This window comes from Neoarius graeffei, chromosome 14 (genome assembly GCF_027579695.1).
Source record: "Neoarius graeffei isolate fNeoGra1 chromosome 14, fNeoGra1.pri, whole genome shotgun sequence".
Taxonomy (NCBI): domain Eukaryota; kingdom Metazoa; phylum Chordata; class Actinopteri; order Siluriformes; family Ariidae; genus Neoarius; species Neoarius graeffei.
The window spans coordinates 69,703,608-69,720,712 of NC_083582.1; the positions used below are offsets into that span (position 1 = coordinate 69,703,608).

The 17,105-nt window shown below is 40.5% G+C and overlaps 1 protein-coding gene across 1 annotated transcript in view; it reads right to left on the reverse strand.

The window, feature by feature from the left end:
* Positions 1 to 17,105, reverse strand: part of dock1 (dedicator of cytokinesis 1) — a 742,670-nt gene that overhangs the window by 433,379 nt on the left and 292,186 nt on the right. The window contains exon 25 of the mRNA XM_060940282.1: positions 9,740 to 9,846. Within this exon, the coding sequence (XP_060796265.1) occupies positions 9,740 to 9,846 (107 nt within the window). The remainder of the gene's footprint in view (positions 1 to 9,739; positions 9,847 to 17,105) is intronic.

Sequence of the window (17,105 nt, forward strand, 5' to 3'; positions counted from 1 at the left end):
CGCTGGTTCGATTCCGTGGACCAGCAGGAATGGCTGAAGTGCTCTTGAGCAAGGCATCTAACCCCCAACTGCTCCCTGGGTTGTCTACTACTGTGGGTATGTCAGGGTTTTGTTGTACATGGCTCTGGATAAGAGCGTCTGCTAAATGCCTGTAATATAATTAATTGTACAAAACCTCAAGTTCTCTTGGCAGAACAGACAGTCCTCGCTTCTAATCCTTCCTTCATGTTTTCCTCAAACACACTGCAAGTGATAAATCATGCAGTGTGCGCAGTACAGCGATTCCTTGACTTTTTTAATTATTATAATTTTTTTTTTTTAATATACAGGCGGTTGCAGTCGTTGCTATATGCCCACAACAGACAAGCTACAAATGATTTAGGTTTGTACCGATGGTACGAACAAGGCTTGTACCATATTTCTCATCCGAGCAGCTGTAAACATACTGTACAACTACCGAAAAATATGGGCTAATTTACTCTGGGACAAGCATCATGAGATTGTCCATTATCTCCAAACACAGTCCCTGTCAAAAGTTTATACACCCGGTTCTATACCCCAACTTTCATATCATCACATGCACATAAAGTAGTTGCAGGGCTAAAAGGTTTAAAAGCGTATAAAGCTTCCACATGGAGTGTTTTATATCACATAGTTGCCTCTGTTTTATGGAAACAGCTTTCTGGGTCTGGGCAGATACTATTTTATGAAGCTAAAACATATGTATGCTGTAAATCCAGGAAAACAGCAGTGAAATTCAAGCCCGAAACACTCACTATTCACTTTGTGTACTACTTAACTCAAGCTCAGTGACCTGAGTTCATGTTTCACTGCAACCCAAAAACAAAATTTTATTTATTTATCCTCCCACCTCACGTCAGAAAAAATATACAGTACCAGTAGTCAAAAGTTTGTACACCCATACTCATTCAGAGGTTTTTCTACTTTGTAGAACAATACTGAAGACATCAAAACTATGAAATAACATGCATGGAATAATGCGGTAAACAAAAAAAAAAAATGTTAAAAAAAAACAAACAAAACGTGTTTCATATTTTTGATCCTTCAAAGTAGCCACCGTTTACCTTGACGCTTTGCACACTACTGGCGTTATCTTAACCAGCTTCATGAGGTAGTCACCTGGAATGCTTTTCAATTAACAGAGGTGCCTAGTCAAAACTGAAATGTGTACTCTCTAAGCTTATTCTGTTTTTGTATATGATAAAATAAGAAAATATTCTGAAATCATGGCATCTAGAATTTTTTTCAGCTGCCATAATAATCTCATCTCATTATCTCTAGCCGCTTTATCCTTCTACAGGGTCGCAGGCAAGCTGGAGCCTATCCCAGCTGACTACGGGCGAAAGGCGGGGTACACCCTGGACAAGTCGCCAGGTCATCACAGGGCTGACACATAGACACAGACAACCATTCACACTCACATTCACACCTACGGTCAATTTAGAGTCACCAGTTAACCTAACCTGCATGTCTTTGGACTGTGGGGGAAACCGGAGCACCCGGAGGAAACCCACGCAGACACGGGGAGAACATGCAAACTCCGCACAGAAAGGCCCTCGCCGGCCACGGGGCTCGAACCCGGACCTTCTTGCTGTGAGGCGACAGCGCTAACCACTACACCACCGTGCCGCCCTGCCATAATAATAATAATAATTTCAGTTTATACAGTGCCTTTCTCGGTGGTGTAGTGGTTAGCGCTGTCGCCTCACAGCAAGAAGGTCCGGGTTTGAGCCCCGTGGCCGGCGAGGGCCTTTCTGTGCGGAGTTTGCATGTTCTCCCCGTGTCCGCGTGGGTTTCCTCCGGGTGCTCCGGTTTCCCCCACAGTCCAAAGACATGCAGGTTAGGTTAACTGGTGGCTCTAAATTGACCGTAGGTGTGAATGTGAGTGTGAATGGTTGTCTGTGTCTATGGCTACGTTTACATTACGTCGAATCAGCGGATCATCAGATTAACGTTCTTAAAACGATTCGCGTTTACACTAAAACCGTTAGCCGTGCACACAGCAACACCAATACGCGGATACGCTCGGCTCCGCAGGCATCCTGCGCTCCAAATCACTCCGCCCTGAACAGCGAGTGCCCTCTGGAGGGTGTGCACTCCGGCCCTGCGCAGCTCACAGAGCGCGCGAGTGAAGTGAACAAGCCACGATTCGGGACTGAGCCGCTGTGTGTGAGATCCCAGCGCATATCACTTATTACTTGCAAGTGGAAGGATGGCAAGCCTAAAGACAATCATAACTACACAATGGGCAGTATTTGCATCAGTATTTGCAGTATTTTCATACTTTTATACTCTTTAATGAAAGGTGATACAAGGCGGAAGTCTGCGCCGTTTTTCAGCAGTCGCGTCACATGACCAACGCCAGCGAATCAGGAAGGTGGATGTCACAGTGACGTTGTCCAATGAGACGCCAGCTAGAGCTCAGCACAGCGTATTCGCGTATTCTCAATGTTTACACAGCACCAGAGCTGATACGATCTAGATTGAATACGTGGACGCTGGCGGATTCCCGTTTCCCCGCTTTTTCAGGGGGGTTAATGTAAACGGACAGTGCATCCGCGAAGAAAACGAGACAGATACGGTCTAGTGTAAACGTAGCCTTAGTGTCAGCCCTGTGATGACCTGGCGACTTGTCCAGGGTGTACCCCGCCTTTCGCCCGTAGTCAGCTGGGATAGGCTCCAGCTTGCCTGCGACCCTGTAGAACAGGATAAAGCGGCTACAGATAATGAGATGAGATGAGACAGTGCCTTTCTCAAAACCCAAGGTCGCTTTACAATTACAGGGAGAAGAAAAAAAAAGGTCCACCAAATAGAGGTCAGGATGTCATTCCAATGGTGTAGCAGCCAAAGTTCCACCAAAAGGCGCACAAAAACAAGTCCCACACCGCCAGCACAGCCGCTGCAATGCCGCCAGGCAACATCACTCGGAACATCACGTCATGGATCCAACAAAGCGAGCACAGAAGCACCACCATGCAGAGCGCTGGTATGTCCCAAATTGCCTGCACAGCCGCCACGATGCCACCGAGCAACATCGCTTGGAACATCATGCCCAGCACTAAAGCACAGAGTGCTGGACAACCATGATGTTAAAATGAGCAACGAGCTCACTGCAGTCCATAGCGAGGAGCACAGGCATCACCCGGAGCGAACCAAGGCCTGGAGGGAACCGACGCCCAAAACTGGGTCCGGAGCTACACCACAACCGGTGGACAAAACAATCAAACAAACATCAAACTACACAAACAAAAAAAAGAAAAAAAAGGAAAGAAAATAAAATCAAAAGCTCCGGTGAGAAGCGGCAGCCAGAATGAGTCTTCCTTTACCGTCACTCTTTTGCCGTTTGAAAAATGTTACACAACGATCCATATTAGCAATACATCAAGCATCAACAGCAATTTAATCTACAGTCTTCTAACTACTAGTTACCCAGTGATCGCTGTTAGACATCCAAATCTTGCCTTAAATTTAGCTCCAAAATCTGTACGCATATGATACACTAGAGCGGCGACTACAATTATCGACAGTCCATAATTAATTATCGACACCTTTTCAGATTTACCAATAAAAAAACAATTTTACAAACGGTGAGTTTCAGTTCCAACAGTTATTACTGGTTGGTTAATCAACCGGAAGACCCGCCTCACCCTTTGACCTTGTCGTCTGATGACACAGCTCGTTACCCGAGATGGATTTTTTTTTCTCCAGCACGATCAGCAATTTTTTGGAAAACCTGGACGTTATCATCGCAGGTAAGCATGGTGGAAAGATCATGGACATGTTTTTACTTCCCAAATTCACCGATATTTCATGATATCTTTGTCGAAACCTACTTTGTTTCTGACTCTTTCATTTGACAGCCGCCATTTTGTATCTAAACGCGCGTTTGAGAAGTCACGTGCGTGAGGTGTCGATAATAGTGATCACTTTCACCAGTGTCCACCATTATCGACACCCTGTGGAATTAAGGGACATTTACGACTGTTATATATTGATCTTTGTGTAACACTGTTGGAGTAGATGAAGTACTTCAAAAAAAAAAAAAAAAAAGTGCTGTGATTTATAATCATTTTTTTTTTCTGATTCATAACAACAAGGTACCTACAGTTTTGGTTTGCAGAATGACAAACCAAAACTGTAGGTACCTGGATCTTCATGTGGTTACAATGTCAGTTGCCTGTTAACGTTTATTGGTAAACTAGAAATTAATACAAAACAACAACAAATGATTAACAAAATGTGATCTACGAAAATACTTAGAAAGCGGGTAAAAAGTGGAAGAAAAATTTTCTGACGCAGGTCAAACATTATCAGTTCATTTGTTGACAAACATTAGAATTACTTCCTCATTTACGTAAACACCGACATCCAGATATTTATATACTAAGAAGATATTTTGTACTAAATACAAGTCTGTGTAAAACAAATTTTAAATAAAAACTGTTTCGTTAACTTAATACCACATACCGATTTTTTTTTTTTATAAATCATCATCTGGATGTCGATAATTGTGGAACGGTGTCGATAACGATGGACAAAGGTGTCGATAATTGTGGAACAGTGTCACGTGATCCGATACGCTAAGTAATCGGGAATCAACTCCCCCCCAGTGGAAGTTTGAGTAATTATTCATGCACAATTTATGTATTGAAAGTCTTTTCTACTTTTGTAATGGCCAAAAGATCGTTAAGGTGTCGATAATTGTAGCCGCCGCTCAATTATCAGCCTCACTAAAAGGTATCTGGAGTGACAAAGTATTCATCTGGGTACTTGAAACCTTTACTTGGAAATTAGATTTTCTTCTGGTCGGTTTGGCCTCAATGTCTACCATCACCAAGTCCTGCTTACCTTTATAAAAAAAAATTAAAAAGTCACCACCACACAGGTAAATCCTAAGGCTTCCCTGAGCAACTGGTGTTGGCTGCTCCCCCCCCCGGTCATAAGAAAGCAATAGAGTCATCTTGGATAAATACAATCCTTATTCATATTTAAGATAATGCATTCCAGGTGTGCCAAATTCATTTCATTAGCTCAATGAAAAGGAGATTCAAAAGCTTGTTTACAGCGGATTTATTTTAAATCGGACATGCTTAACTGGTTATCAGTGAGTTAATGTAAAAGGATGCTGTCTCAGGCATGACCACGGTGTATTCTGTAATGCAAATGATGAATTTTTTGAGCGTGAGAGAGCAGTTCAGTTCTGCGAGCACTGAGACACGCCTACTTCTTTCCGCCTTGCTGGTCGAGGTATACACTTTGCTTGAAAGTGCACTTAACGGCACCTTGCACTATTACACTGTTCAAACGACATTACATGAAAGAATAAAACTCGGCATGAGGAATTTGATGCCAATGCATTCACAGGAGCAACTAATACCGTGGAATAATGATCAGCATCTGTATCAAAGAGTACGAGAAAACGCATACTAGAACTTGGCAAGATGTATCCTTACTTTGAGTATGAAAAACTGATCTAGTTCTCTATTCGACTACCAAGTACGTGCTATTAAGCAAAAGCAAATGCACCGTTTTACAATTACATAGAGATGAAAGTGGAGCAAAGAAAAAAAATCCTGAACTTTTGAAAGTCAAACTAAGATTGGGGGGCAACGTCTCCCGAAAAAATTTTAATAACATAACACGCAAAACCCTGCATTCTAGTGCATTTTAGTACTTATTTTCACTAAAACAAGTTATAACTTTTAAGCCTTTTTCTTTCATGTACATTAATGATTAACATGTCAAAAATATCAAATTTAATTTCCCTAGTTAATGAGTAATTTTCAGGAGTGCATTTAGAAAACGCGGTGATTTTCCTGCCTACACAGTTCATTACTTTGGAAAAAATATCAGACAGTTGAAGGTCAGCAAAATCCCAAAACAGTACTGTTAAAAAGTAAAGGTCTGTTAGAGTTTCTAAAGCTTTCAGGTTTCAATGTTGGGGACGTTGAGCCTCGTTTATCAATCTTTTAGTAGAGTTGTGCGTTTGCAGAAGCTAAAGTGAACTAAACATTTCCAATTCATATTTATGCGAGTTGAAGCCAATTGTTTACATTAGTTCATATTGTCTGTAAATTTAAACACACCAATGAATACCAGATTTCTCATGTAAATCAGGGGCGTGGCTAGGATTTTTCAGGGGTGTGTGTGTGTTAGGGTGCATCAGTTGCCCCGTAAAAATGAAAGAATTCCTCCGATCTTGATGCATTTTTGTTTTTATGTTCCTTTTGGTAAGAAAACACACTGGGTGAAATATTTTGACAAAATTCAAAAGTTTAATGGTGGCACCAGGAGCTCAAAGTTATGGAAAAAGCTGCTATTTTATGACTTTTATGACAAAATTTCGATCACTTTTCATGAAACATTATGGCACCTTATAGAGTATACCAAATATCTTAGATACACATTTTTAGTCCATATTCTAAATATATTATCAAGCACAGTTTGAGTTTTAGCTGTTCATTGAATCATTGTTCAACTACTTTTAAACAATACAAATGTATTATGAATCACGTTAATGCTTCTCAATCCCTTGCAAAGGTTCTTAACATGATCTCTGGCTCACAAGAAATCAATAAATGGAGTCCAACATTGTGATTCAAACCTTACACGAAAACATAAAATAAGCGTTTTTTGGCAAAAAATGAACTTCATGGTGCCACCATTAGACTTTGGAATATGGTCAAAAAATTTTACAGGATGTCTTTATGGAGCACTTGCATGTGACGTCACAGCCGATCCAGATTGTGACAGATGCCATCTTGTCGGTCAAACGCCATATTCCGCCTTCTACTTCTACCTTTTCTTCTGGAAAACCCTACTATATACAATTTTACTACAACGGCTGCAGCTACAAGCTCTCCCTACCTGTGCACGTTTTTTATGTTTTTTGTGTGTATTTTTGCGTGTTGTTCGTCTGTACCGGACTTCAATATCCACTACAACCGTATGGACTTACTGGACATTGGTTTCCAGCAGAAAATGACGGTTTGTAGCGATTTCCATCGCATGCACAACATTCCGGACGAGATAGCGAGACCAGCGGGGTCTCCGTGGATTGTTATTGGAAGCAAAGCGAAGGAGGCGGCGTCGGGAGCGGAAGCAAAAGCGAGGCTGCAGAGCGGCCTGTTGACTAAGCTCAGAAAACAGCCACTCAAATCTCCACTGCCAAGCCTCTACCTCTCCAACGCCAGATCCATGTAAACAAGACGGACGATTTGGAATTACAGCTGGAATTACCTTATTCTATTCTATAATCGGCTGGTCAGTGCTATACTCAATACTTAAGTGACTTACCCATCCAATGAGGATTCTTGTTTACAAGATGCCACATCTGAGTCGCTGACAAATCCTGAATTTCTGTAGAGATAACTGTCCAGAGATTTATAAGCACGCAGTGCTTCACCACTGAACAGCGAGGGAAAGTTAATGAGGTAATTATACACGTCTGGGTATTCCACCTCTGGCAGTTCAAAATCCGGTCGTGAAAACTCCGTCCGGTAAGCCATAAGGGTCATAAATCTGTAGATCGTTTATTTTAGACATATATCTAGTTATCTGTTCATTAGAAAAATGAGCCGTGTAGTCTGTCGGTTGAAATTGATCCATTCTGTACACGAGTGCAGCAGTATTCAGCTGTGTTTTTGACCGACAAGATGGCGGTTGTGTACTTTCCAGTCACGTGACTGCAAGATCTCTATAGGTGAAAAGGAACACCCAAACAAAAATGCATCAGATTTTATGAAAGTGAGGGCAACTGATGCACCCTAGTGTGTGTGTGTGCGCGCGTGTGTGTGTCACACACTGACTGGCAGCCTGAGTGCATTATGTAACAAAAAATAAATTCCCATTGCTAGTTTTAGGCAGCTTAGAAACCGGCTCTTCCATTATTGCTGTTTCTTCCACGTTTTCTTGATGCTGTGTTCTAGAAACGGCACTAAAACTTAGCTTCGAAACCACAAAATGCAACTTTGATGGAAAAAGATAATAAATTGCTGACCTCTCCTCACGTCGAAAGAAGGAGGAAAGTTTCGCTTGTTTTGACATGGTGAATTATTAACACGAGGAAATACTTGTAATTCGCAACTAAAAAGACTGCAGCTACACTGGCAGCTTGAACATGCTTTCTAGACCATCAAACGACTTCAGCTGGTTCAAAATGCAGCAGCTAGGGTTCTCACACGAACAAAAAGAACAGAGCACATTACTCCAATTCTAAGGTCCCTTCACTGGCTTCCAGTAAGCTACAGAATTGACTTTAAAGCATTGCTGCTGGTGTACAAATCTCTAAATGGTACAGGGCCCAATTACCTCTCTGATATGTTGCAGCGGCCTAACCCAATCAGATCTACCAGATCGCAGCAGAAAAATTTACTGTTAAAACCTGTTGTTAAAACAAAGTGTGGTGAAGCAGCTTTTAGCTACTATGCAGTACAGCTATGGAACCAACTGCCAGAGGACATCAAAAACGCTCCTGCTGTTGGCAGCTTCAAATCTAGACTAAAGACCAAGCTGTTCTCAGATGCTTTCTGCTAAATTATTAATATTGTCATCTCTACATGTTTTAAACTCTTTACTTTTACAGTCTCTGCATGTTTTAAATTTTACTTAACTTTTATTCTGCTTTTTTTTTTAAATTGAACTTTTATTTCATTTTATTATTTTATTTCTACTATTGTTTATTTCTTATTATTTTTCTTCTCCATTTATTTTATGCAATTTTATTTTCTATTGCTTACTGTTTTGCTTTTACTTCTGTAAAGCACATTGAACTGCCACTGTGTATGAAATGTGCTATATAAATAAACTTGCCTTGCGTTGCGCTTGCGCAGAACGGTGTCAGTCCTGCGCGCCTTAGCTCATGCACCTGAAGGCGCGCCTAACGAGCTCCGGCACACGCGCCGTTAACAAAGAACACCTGTCTTTAATCAATGAACTATATTTGGGCTATTTAAGGACCGCGCCCATGCAAGGATGATGCGAAGTATTACATCGCATCTAGGAACGCGAAAAATCCGAAAAATAAATTTCTCCATTCGGAAAACCGGAAATTTTCAAGAGTTTTGTCAAATATCCAGATTTCCGGGTAAATCCGGAAGACTTTCATCTATATTGGGATTGTGGCTCAGCTGGGTTTTTGTGTATCCAGAAGATATAAAACCTTGAGACTTAAATCTTACCCCCAAGAAAGTGTCAGTTGAAATCCACAGGAGGAAGCGGATATATTTCTGGTTTAGGGACAATTCAATAATATAACCACACAAAAGGTTTTATGTGATAAAAAAAAAAAAAAAGTTGTTTACCTCTAATGTAATATCAGTGAGACAAATCTAGTAGCACTGAAAGAAAGTATGGAAAATAAAATATGAAGACATTTGGTGGTTTGGTGGACAAATATGTTTGGAGGGCGTTTGAGCCCTGAAGGTATTTAACCCCACAACACTATTAACCTGCAGTCATGTTACTGGCTTCTGGATTTCCCAAACACCATCACAACACCACATTCAGTGTAGCATGAAAGAACTAATGCACGCACAAGCAAAAACCAACCTCAGGAGTTGACTTTCAAAAAAAAAAAACTATTATATGACTACAGCAAGACTCTGGAAACGACACTAAATACTGAGTGTATGCATAAACAGCTGTATACATGTCTAGCATCAGCACGTGCTCAACTGTCTCAGTGACCTTTAAAGGGATTTAGTGTGTGTTTACGTACCGTGTTGTGTGAAGAGGTCACTGTGGACGATGTCGATCATGCAGTAGAGCTTCTGCTTGACCAAGCGACCTGGTGGCACCTTCAGGATGAACTCGCTGAACAGCTTACTAAAGACACAAGAGACAAAATAAATGATTATCATGATCGCTACAAGTAGGGCGGCACGGTGGTGTAGTGGTTAGCGCTGTCGCCTCACAGCAAGAAGGTCCGGGTTCGAGCCGGCGAGGGCCTTTCTGTGCGGAGTTTGCATGTTCTCCCCGTGTCCGCGTGGGTTTCCTCCGGGTGCTCCGGTTTCCCCCACAGTCCAAAGACATGCAGGTTAGGTTAACTGGTGACTCTAAATTGACCGTAGGTGTGAATGTGAGTGTGAATGGTTCTGTGTCTATGTGTCAGCCCTGTGATGACCTGGCGACTTGTCCAGGGTGTACGCCGCCTCTCGCCCGTAGTCAGCTGGGATAGGCTCCAGCTTGCCAGCGACCCTGTAGAACAGGATAAAGCGGCTAGAGATAATGGATGGATGGATCGCTACAAGTATTTGTTTGAATGGCAAAAATAGTACTTTTCCATGTCCCGAGCACACAGACAAATATTTGAACTCCTGCTATCTGTTATCAGCCAAATGAGGATGGGTTCCCTTTTGAGTCTGGTTCCTCTCGAGGTTTCTTTCCTGTGATGTCTGAGGGAGTTTTTCCTTACACCATCGCCACAGGTTTGCTCACTGGGGATAAATTATGGATAAAATTAGCTCATGTTTAAAATCTTTGATTTTCTGTAAAGCTGCTTTACGAAAATGTCTGTTGGTAAAAGTGTTACACAAATAAACTTGACTGTGTATTTCTGGTTTCTGGTGAGCAAAATTCGTGAATTATCAAATGTAATATATAATGATATAATAAAATCCGAAGGCTACAATGAAGAAAAATTCTTGAAGATCATGAGGGCAGTATGGAAATATTTTGAAATTACAACAACAACAAGAGCACTCTGATAGCGCAGACATCCACCAAAGGCAATGGTCGACTATGATTTGCAAATGTACAACCACAGCCAGTTGATACGTCAGGATATATTTCCAAAACTATTACAAGTGAGTGCCTAGATGTGTATCCCAGAGGATTACTAGTACCCATGAATGTAGATTTTGATATAGAGTCATTGTATTTCTACACTGGCTATGTTTTGTCACTACTGAACTTTATTGCCACCTACTAGATTTTAAGATGTATGGGATCGTTGAGTGCAGTCTTCCACCAAGACCAAATGTTGTAACGTCAGTGAGAGAGATACTAAATTCTTGGATTCACCAGGGACTTGGACTGACTCCAAATGTAACATGTTCTTCTGTTTCCCACGGTACACCCTTCCACCAAGTTTCATGCAAATCACATTGGTCGGGTTTGAAAAACAGACAGACAAACCACAGTAAAAATATAACCCTGGAGGTGGTAGTAGTAGTAGTAGTAGTAGTAGTAATAATAATAATAATTATTATTATTATTCTGATTTGCACAGTTTAATTTATCTTATTTATTATGTAGCTCCGTTATTAGAATAGACTGTCTTTATTTAGCACTTGTTTACGTAGCACCTTAACGCCAAGCCAAATTCCTTGTAGTTGGAACAATTACTTGGCAATAAAGCTTTTTCTGGTTCTGATTAATTCATCTACCCATGATGCACCATCTCAGGATTTTATATCTCTATATAGATCTGTAACAGCTATACAGTAGACCCCCGCCTATTCGCGGTTCAGTATTTGCGAATTCACATATTCGCGGGATTTTATATAGAACATATCTCCTATACATTCGCGGAAATCTCAGCGATTCGCGGTCATTTGTGGCGAACATATCGAACGTTTACGCACTGCTACATTCTCAGAGCCGAATGCTCGCTCGCTATTGGCTGAAGTTTGAATGGCGGGCTGCTGCTCATTGGCTGATATGAATGAGCACATTGTACAGTACAGTCTCGCGGTTCCCGTAGTTCAGACTTGTTCACGTGTTGTGCGTTCTTGGTATTTTTGAATAATTTTTACACCCTACAATGGCTCCTAAACGCTCTGCATCTTCTAAGGCTCCTGCCAAGGAACCTAAGCGCCAGAAGAAGGTAATGACGCTGCAGGAGAAGGTAGGACTTCTCGATATGCTAAAGGAAGGGAAGACTTTTGCGGCAGTGGCTCGTCACTACGGGGGGGGAACAAGTATTCGCGATTTTGGCTTATTCGCGGCCATGTTCGGTCCCTAACCCTCGCGAATACTGAGGGCTTACTGTATACACTTACACTCACAACAGAATGAGAAATAATAATATGCAATCTTTGTTTCATTAAAAACATAATAAACTTCAAATAACTATAATGTAACTGTACAAAATGATTTCTATAATTGTTCCAAGTTACACACAATTCTGTCTGATATTAAAAAAATGCAATAATATCAAGTAGGATAAAAACTATATATGATAAGAAACTAAGCTAAGGAATATAGGTTAAATTGATAACTATATATAAATAAAAACTAAAACTAAAAGAATATAAATTCAACACTTTAAAATGTTCTAATTAATTGCGGCGACTGATGTTTCTACATTTAAGTCAATGTCTTTCACATTCAATTAGTTCTTCTTATAGCTCTGATTATAATAATAATACTTTATTATGTATTATAAAACATGCCGAAATCTTGATCTCCTGTGCTATTGTGTTGTTTCTCTTAGATGAGCTGACTGTCTCTGACTAACATCACTGTAATGCCTTTGTTATTAAAACAACCACATTTTTATACAGGCATTATAATTTTCTGACACATCAACAGGTCAAATGATTGGAGAAACAGCAAGAGCTTTGAGCATGCAGAGGTCAGTCCCACGGCAGTGGATAAAGGTCAAATGATACACACAGGACATGCTGTGTTTATGTTGTACAAGCCCATGTTCACTTCTAACACCAGGCAGAAACGACAAGAGTGGAAAATAATTCATTCTCTGTTTTGCATGTCCCATCTACACTTAGGTGTGAAAATGGTTTCAGATTTATTAAAGCGTGGAACTTGTTTTTTTTTTTTAAAGATGCATTTCCTGGAGTCAGAAAATTACCATTTTGGTGTTAAGCCTAGAATGAATAAAAGCACGTGTTTTAAATGCATCTGCACTAATATGCACAATTCGGTCATGACGTAAGCTTCGAGAATACAATGCAAAAATTTATATCAAATGAAAATATCTTGAATCTCGTATCGTCAAATCTAAGATATTTGCATTGCTTCTTTCTAGAAACAAATTCTTTAAATTACAAAAATTATTTCAAGCTTATCTCATAAGGTGAATTATACTGTAGCACTGTTGAATTCTCAAATCTGATTGGTCAGAAGTTGTGGACTGATTTCTTCTAACAGGAGCGCTGACAGTTCTAGCTGTAATTCATATGATAGGTTTATATTAATGTGCTCATTACAGTACATGTTAATATTATATGGACACAAGTGTTTTACTGGGAAATACGCCACTCGTATTCTTCATACGAGCTACATCCGGGACATGGAGAACCAAAACTGCGTCATAAATCTCCATAATACAGCACTCGCGATGAAATTAATTAATTGTTTTGATAAATTCGGAGACTTTTTGTTTGTGAACGTGTCATCGAATCGTTCAATATCATGCTAGCTGAATGGAATATATCTGATATACCATGAAAAAAAGCCAGCCAATATCATCATTATTATACATACACATTCCTTTCGGGTGTTCAACGAATCTCTCTCTTTCAAAGTTCTCTCAAAATATTCCGTATTTAATGAAGCAAACCTGGCGGCCATGTTTGTTTATAAATCGTCACAGTTGCTCGCTAATGTGGAAGTTTTACATATCCGACGTGTGACATCATGTTGTCTTGACAACCATGAAATATCGTAAACCATATTCAATGCTCATTCTCCATTGGGTGGAGTGAAGTAATACACGTAGGATAAGCGATATGCTAACAATATTGCATGCCATCAAATTAAATGAACGAAACCCGCTAGAAGGGAATCGAACATGTTTTTATTCCATCGAAAAAGTGTCCTGTATGTATAATAATTCCTGATATTTCATTCTGATGACGTCACTCCCAGTGTTTTCCCGCTGACTAGATTATGGATGTGTCTATATAATATAAAGAAAATTACAAGGTGGCGCAAAGACATGAAGTTTATCTTCTCCTGTTGAAAAATATGTCACTTGTTCTCTTTGCTTGAAGATAAACTTCATATCCGTGTGCCACCGTGTAATATCCTCGATATACATCACTTTGCAACATTAGACACTCCATCAGTTAATAAATGAGTTTTTTTGTTCGTTTTTTTAAAGTGTATTATGACAATGAAAACACGATGTAGAATCATTGATATGTGGACATGTTCTTTTAGGAAGGAAGGAGTCTCCAGTGTCAGCACTTTGTATCAGTCAGTAATTATTCCACCAAAGTAAATGATAACAGGAGTTAAGTTGTCTTGCAGATATTCTATAGTTTTACCTATAACGACGATAAATGGTCAAAAAGTATGATGCGTTATTCATGAATAAATAAAGACTTGTAATTACTGGAAAAATACTACAGTGTCAGAAGAAAAACAAGAGTGCTCCGAGAGCACAATATATTCCCCCCACTGGCAACTCTGCCATAACGCTGGTAAAATGCGAATGAATTGAACGAAATTGCAATACGTGTATTACCGACACAAAGAATCCTGTCAAGTTTTGTGAAATTCCTCCAAAAATTGTGAGAGGAGTTGATTTCAGAAGGTGTGTACCCTTCCTGGGACGGACATCGCCATGGCATAATCCCGCTTCGGGCCTTTCAGCCAGTAGGGGATAAAAATTGTGAGGGAAGTTGAGTTCAGAAAGCAAGCACACCTTGATGAAATTGCCAAAGTACACGTTTGCTAATAATCAAGGGCATAACTCTGGTAAATTTTGCCCAAATTACATGAAATTTCAATATGCGTATAACTGTCATATAACAAAGCCTTCTGCCAAGTTTGGTGAAATTCCTCCACAAACTGTGAGAGGAGTTGATTTCAGAAGAACGTACACCCTCATGAAATTCTCAAAGTACAAGTTATTTAATCAAGGGTCAAAACTCTGGGAAAATTTTCACAAACGAAATTAAATTGCAATCTGCGTATTACCGTCATATAACAAGGCCTTTTGCCAAGCTTCGAGAAATTCGTCCAAAAATCATGAGAGGAGTTGATGTCAGAAGGCGAGCACACCTTCATGAAACTGTGAAAGAACAAGGTTGTTAATCAAGGGACACGACTCTGGTAAAATGTGACCGAACTGAACAAAATAACAATATGCGTACTACCGACATATAACAAGGCCTTTTACCAAGTTTGGTGAAATTCCTCCAAAAATTGTGAGAGGAGTTAATTTCAGAAAGAAAACACACTCATGAAATTGTCAAAGTATATTTTTGTTAATAAAGGGCTGTAAAACTAGTAAAATGTGACCCAATTTAACGCAATTACAATATGCGTATTACCAACATATAACAAAGAATCCTGCCAAGTTTCGTGAAATTCCTCCAAAAATTGTGAGAGGAGTTGATTTCAGAAGGTGAGCACCCTTCCCAGGATGGACGGAAATCGCCACGACATAATCCCCCTTCGGGCCTTTCAGCCAGCGGGGGGTTAAAAAACCTTTGGGCAGGACATCATGGCAAAATAATCAACTTGGAGGTGTTAATAGTAACTCTTTTCTGTGTCAGGCCGTCTCACGCCACCCTATCTTTGATTATTTTCCTTAGATTATGAAACTAAAAATAACTCAGCAAGTGAGAATATGGTGAACATAAGTGATTTTGTCAAGATGTAAGGAATAAAACACTTGGAGACATGATGTTATTGGAAAATAATCCACTTCGGGGTGGCAACAGTAGCTCCGCTTCACATCAGGCTGCACCGCACCACCTTGTCGTGGCTTATTTTCCTAGAACACCATGTCCTGAAGTGTTTTATTCTCCAACAATTGCTAATTTGTTGCAGGAGTCTAGGGTATGAGGTGTTTTTTGTTTTTTTAAATCAATCACTTTAAGCTTTAGGATTTTTTGTGAATGTGTAACAGGAGGCATTGTGTTAGCAGATGGATTACACAACGGATTAAACCATTAAACTCATTCATTCTCTCTCTCACACACAAAACCAGTCCTGTAGTAAAGCTGGCTTAAGTATGTGTGTGTCTAAGATGGCCCTGTTGTGACAGTTTGTACACTCAAAACACACACACTGATAGCTCCATATTGAGAACTGTTAAGCATGGCACAGTCTCAGTACTGATCTGGCAGCTGGACCACGCTCTCAACACAATCCAGCGCACAGTGCAGATCTTCATCCCCAGCAGCGGGTTTAGCAGTGAAAAGAAAAAAAAGAGGTTGAAGTGTGTTGGAGAGGCTCTTTACCTGCTGTAACAATGTTTACAGAAAAATAAACTTGCCACCACTAAATCATTCAAGCACTCTTAAAATAAAAGGAAACCTAATGGTTTCTGTGTGTTTGTGCATGCATGCATCAAGTGTCCCTCAGCGACTGTCTCTCAATTCACAGCAGAGAGAAAATAAACCAGTGCAATCTGTGTGTGCGGCCTTCTAAAGACCCTGCGCGGGGGCAACAACACGGGAGTTTATTGATTTGTATTAGATTTGACGATTAATGTCTTTCGGTTCAAGCCCCAATCAGAACCAGTGTGACTCCCAGCCAGATGTTTGTCATACAGTAAATCTGCTTCAAGGTCTTGCTGGGCAGCACGGTGGTGAAAGTGGTTAGCACAGTCGCCTCACAGCAAGAAGGTTTTGGGTTCGAACCCAGCGGGTTCTGTGTGGAGTTTGCATGTTCTCCCCGTGTCTGCATGGGTTTCCCCCACAGTCCAAAGACATGCAGTTAGGTTAACATGGGGCGGCCTTGGGCTTGAGCAAGGTACTTAACCCCTGACTGCTCCCCGGGTGCTGTAGTGTGGCTGCCCACTGCTCTGGGTGTGTGCGCGTGTTCACTGCTTCAGCTGGGTTAAATGCAGAGGATGAATTTCACTGTGCTTGAAGTGTGCACGTGACAAATAAAGGTTTCTTCTTCTTCTGACCTGGATGGGGGATGATTGTGTGGATTTTTCATCGACTAGAGCTTTATGACAAAAGGCCTGTACAGTACCGGCTGTATATTCACACAATCTTGCTTCATTTCTTCAGCAGAAAATTTCTGTCTTTCTTAATTTCTCCTTCAACAACACAGAACTGATTTGCCTAGTAGTCCAGAGTAGGGGAAGGCAATTCGGAAGCAATAACAAACTCGGAGATGTTCTGTTATAGGAAAATAAGGAGCTAGCCACCCCT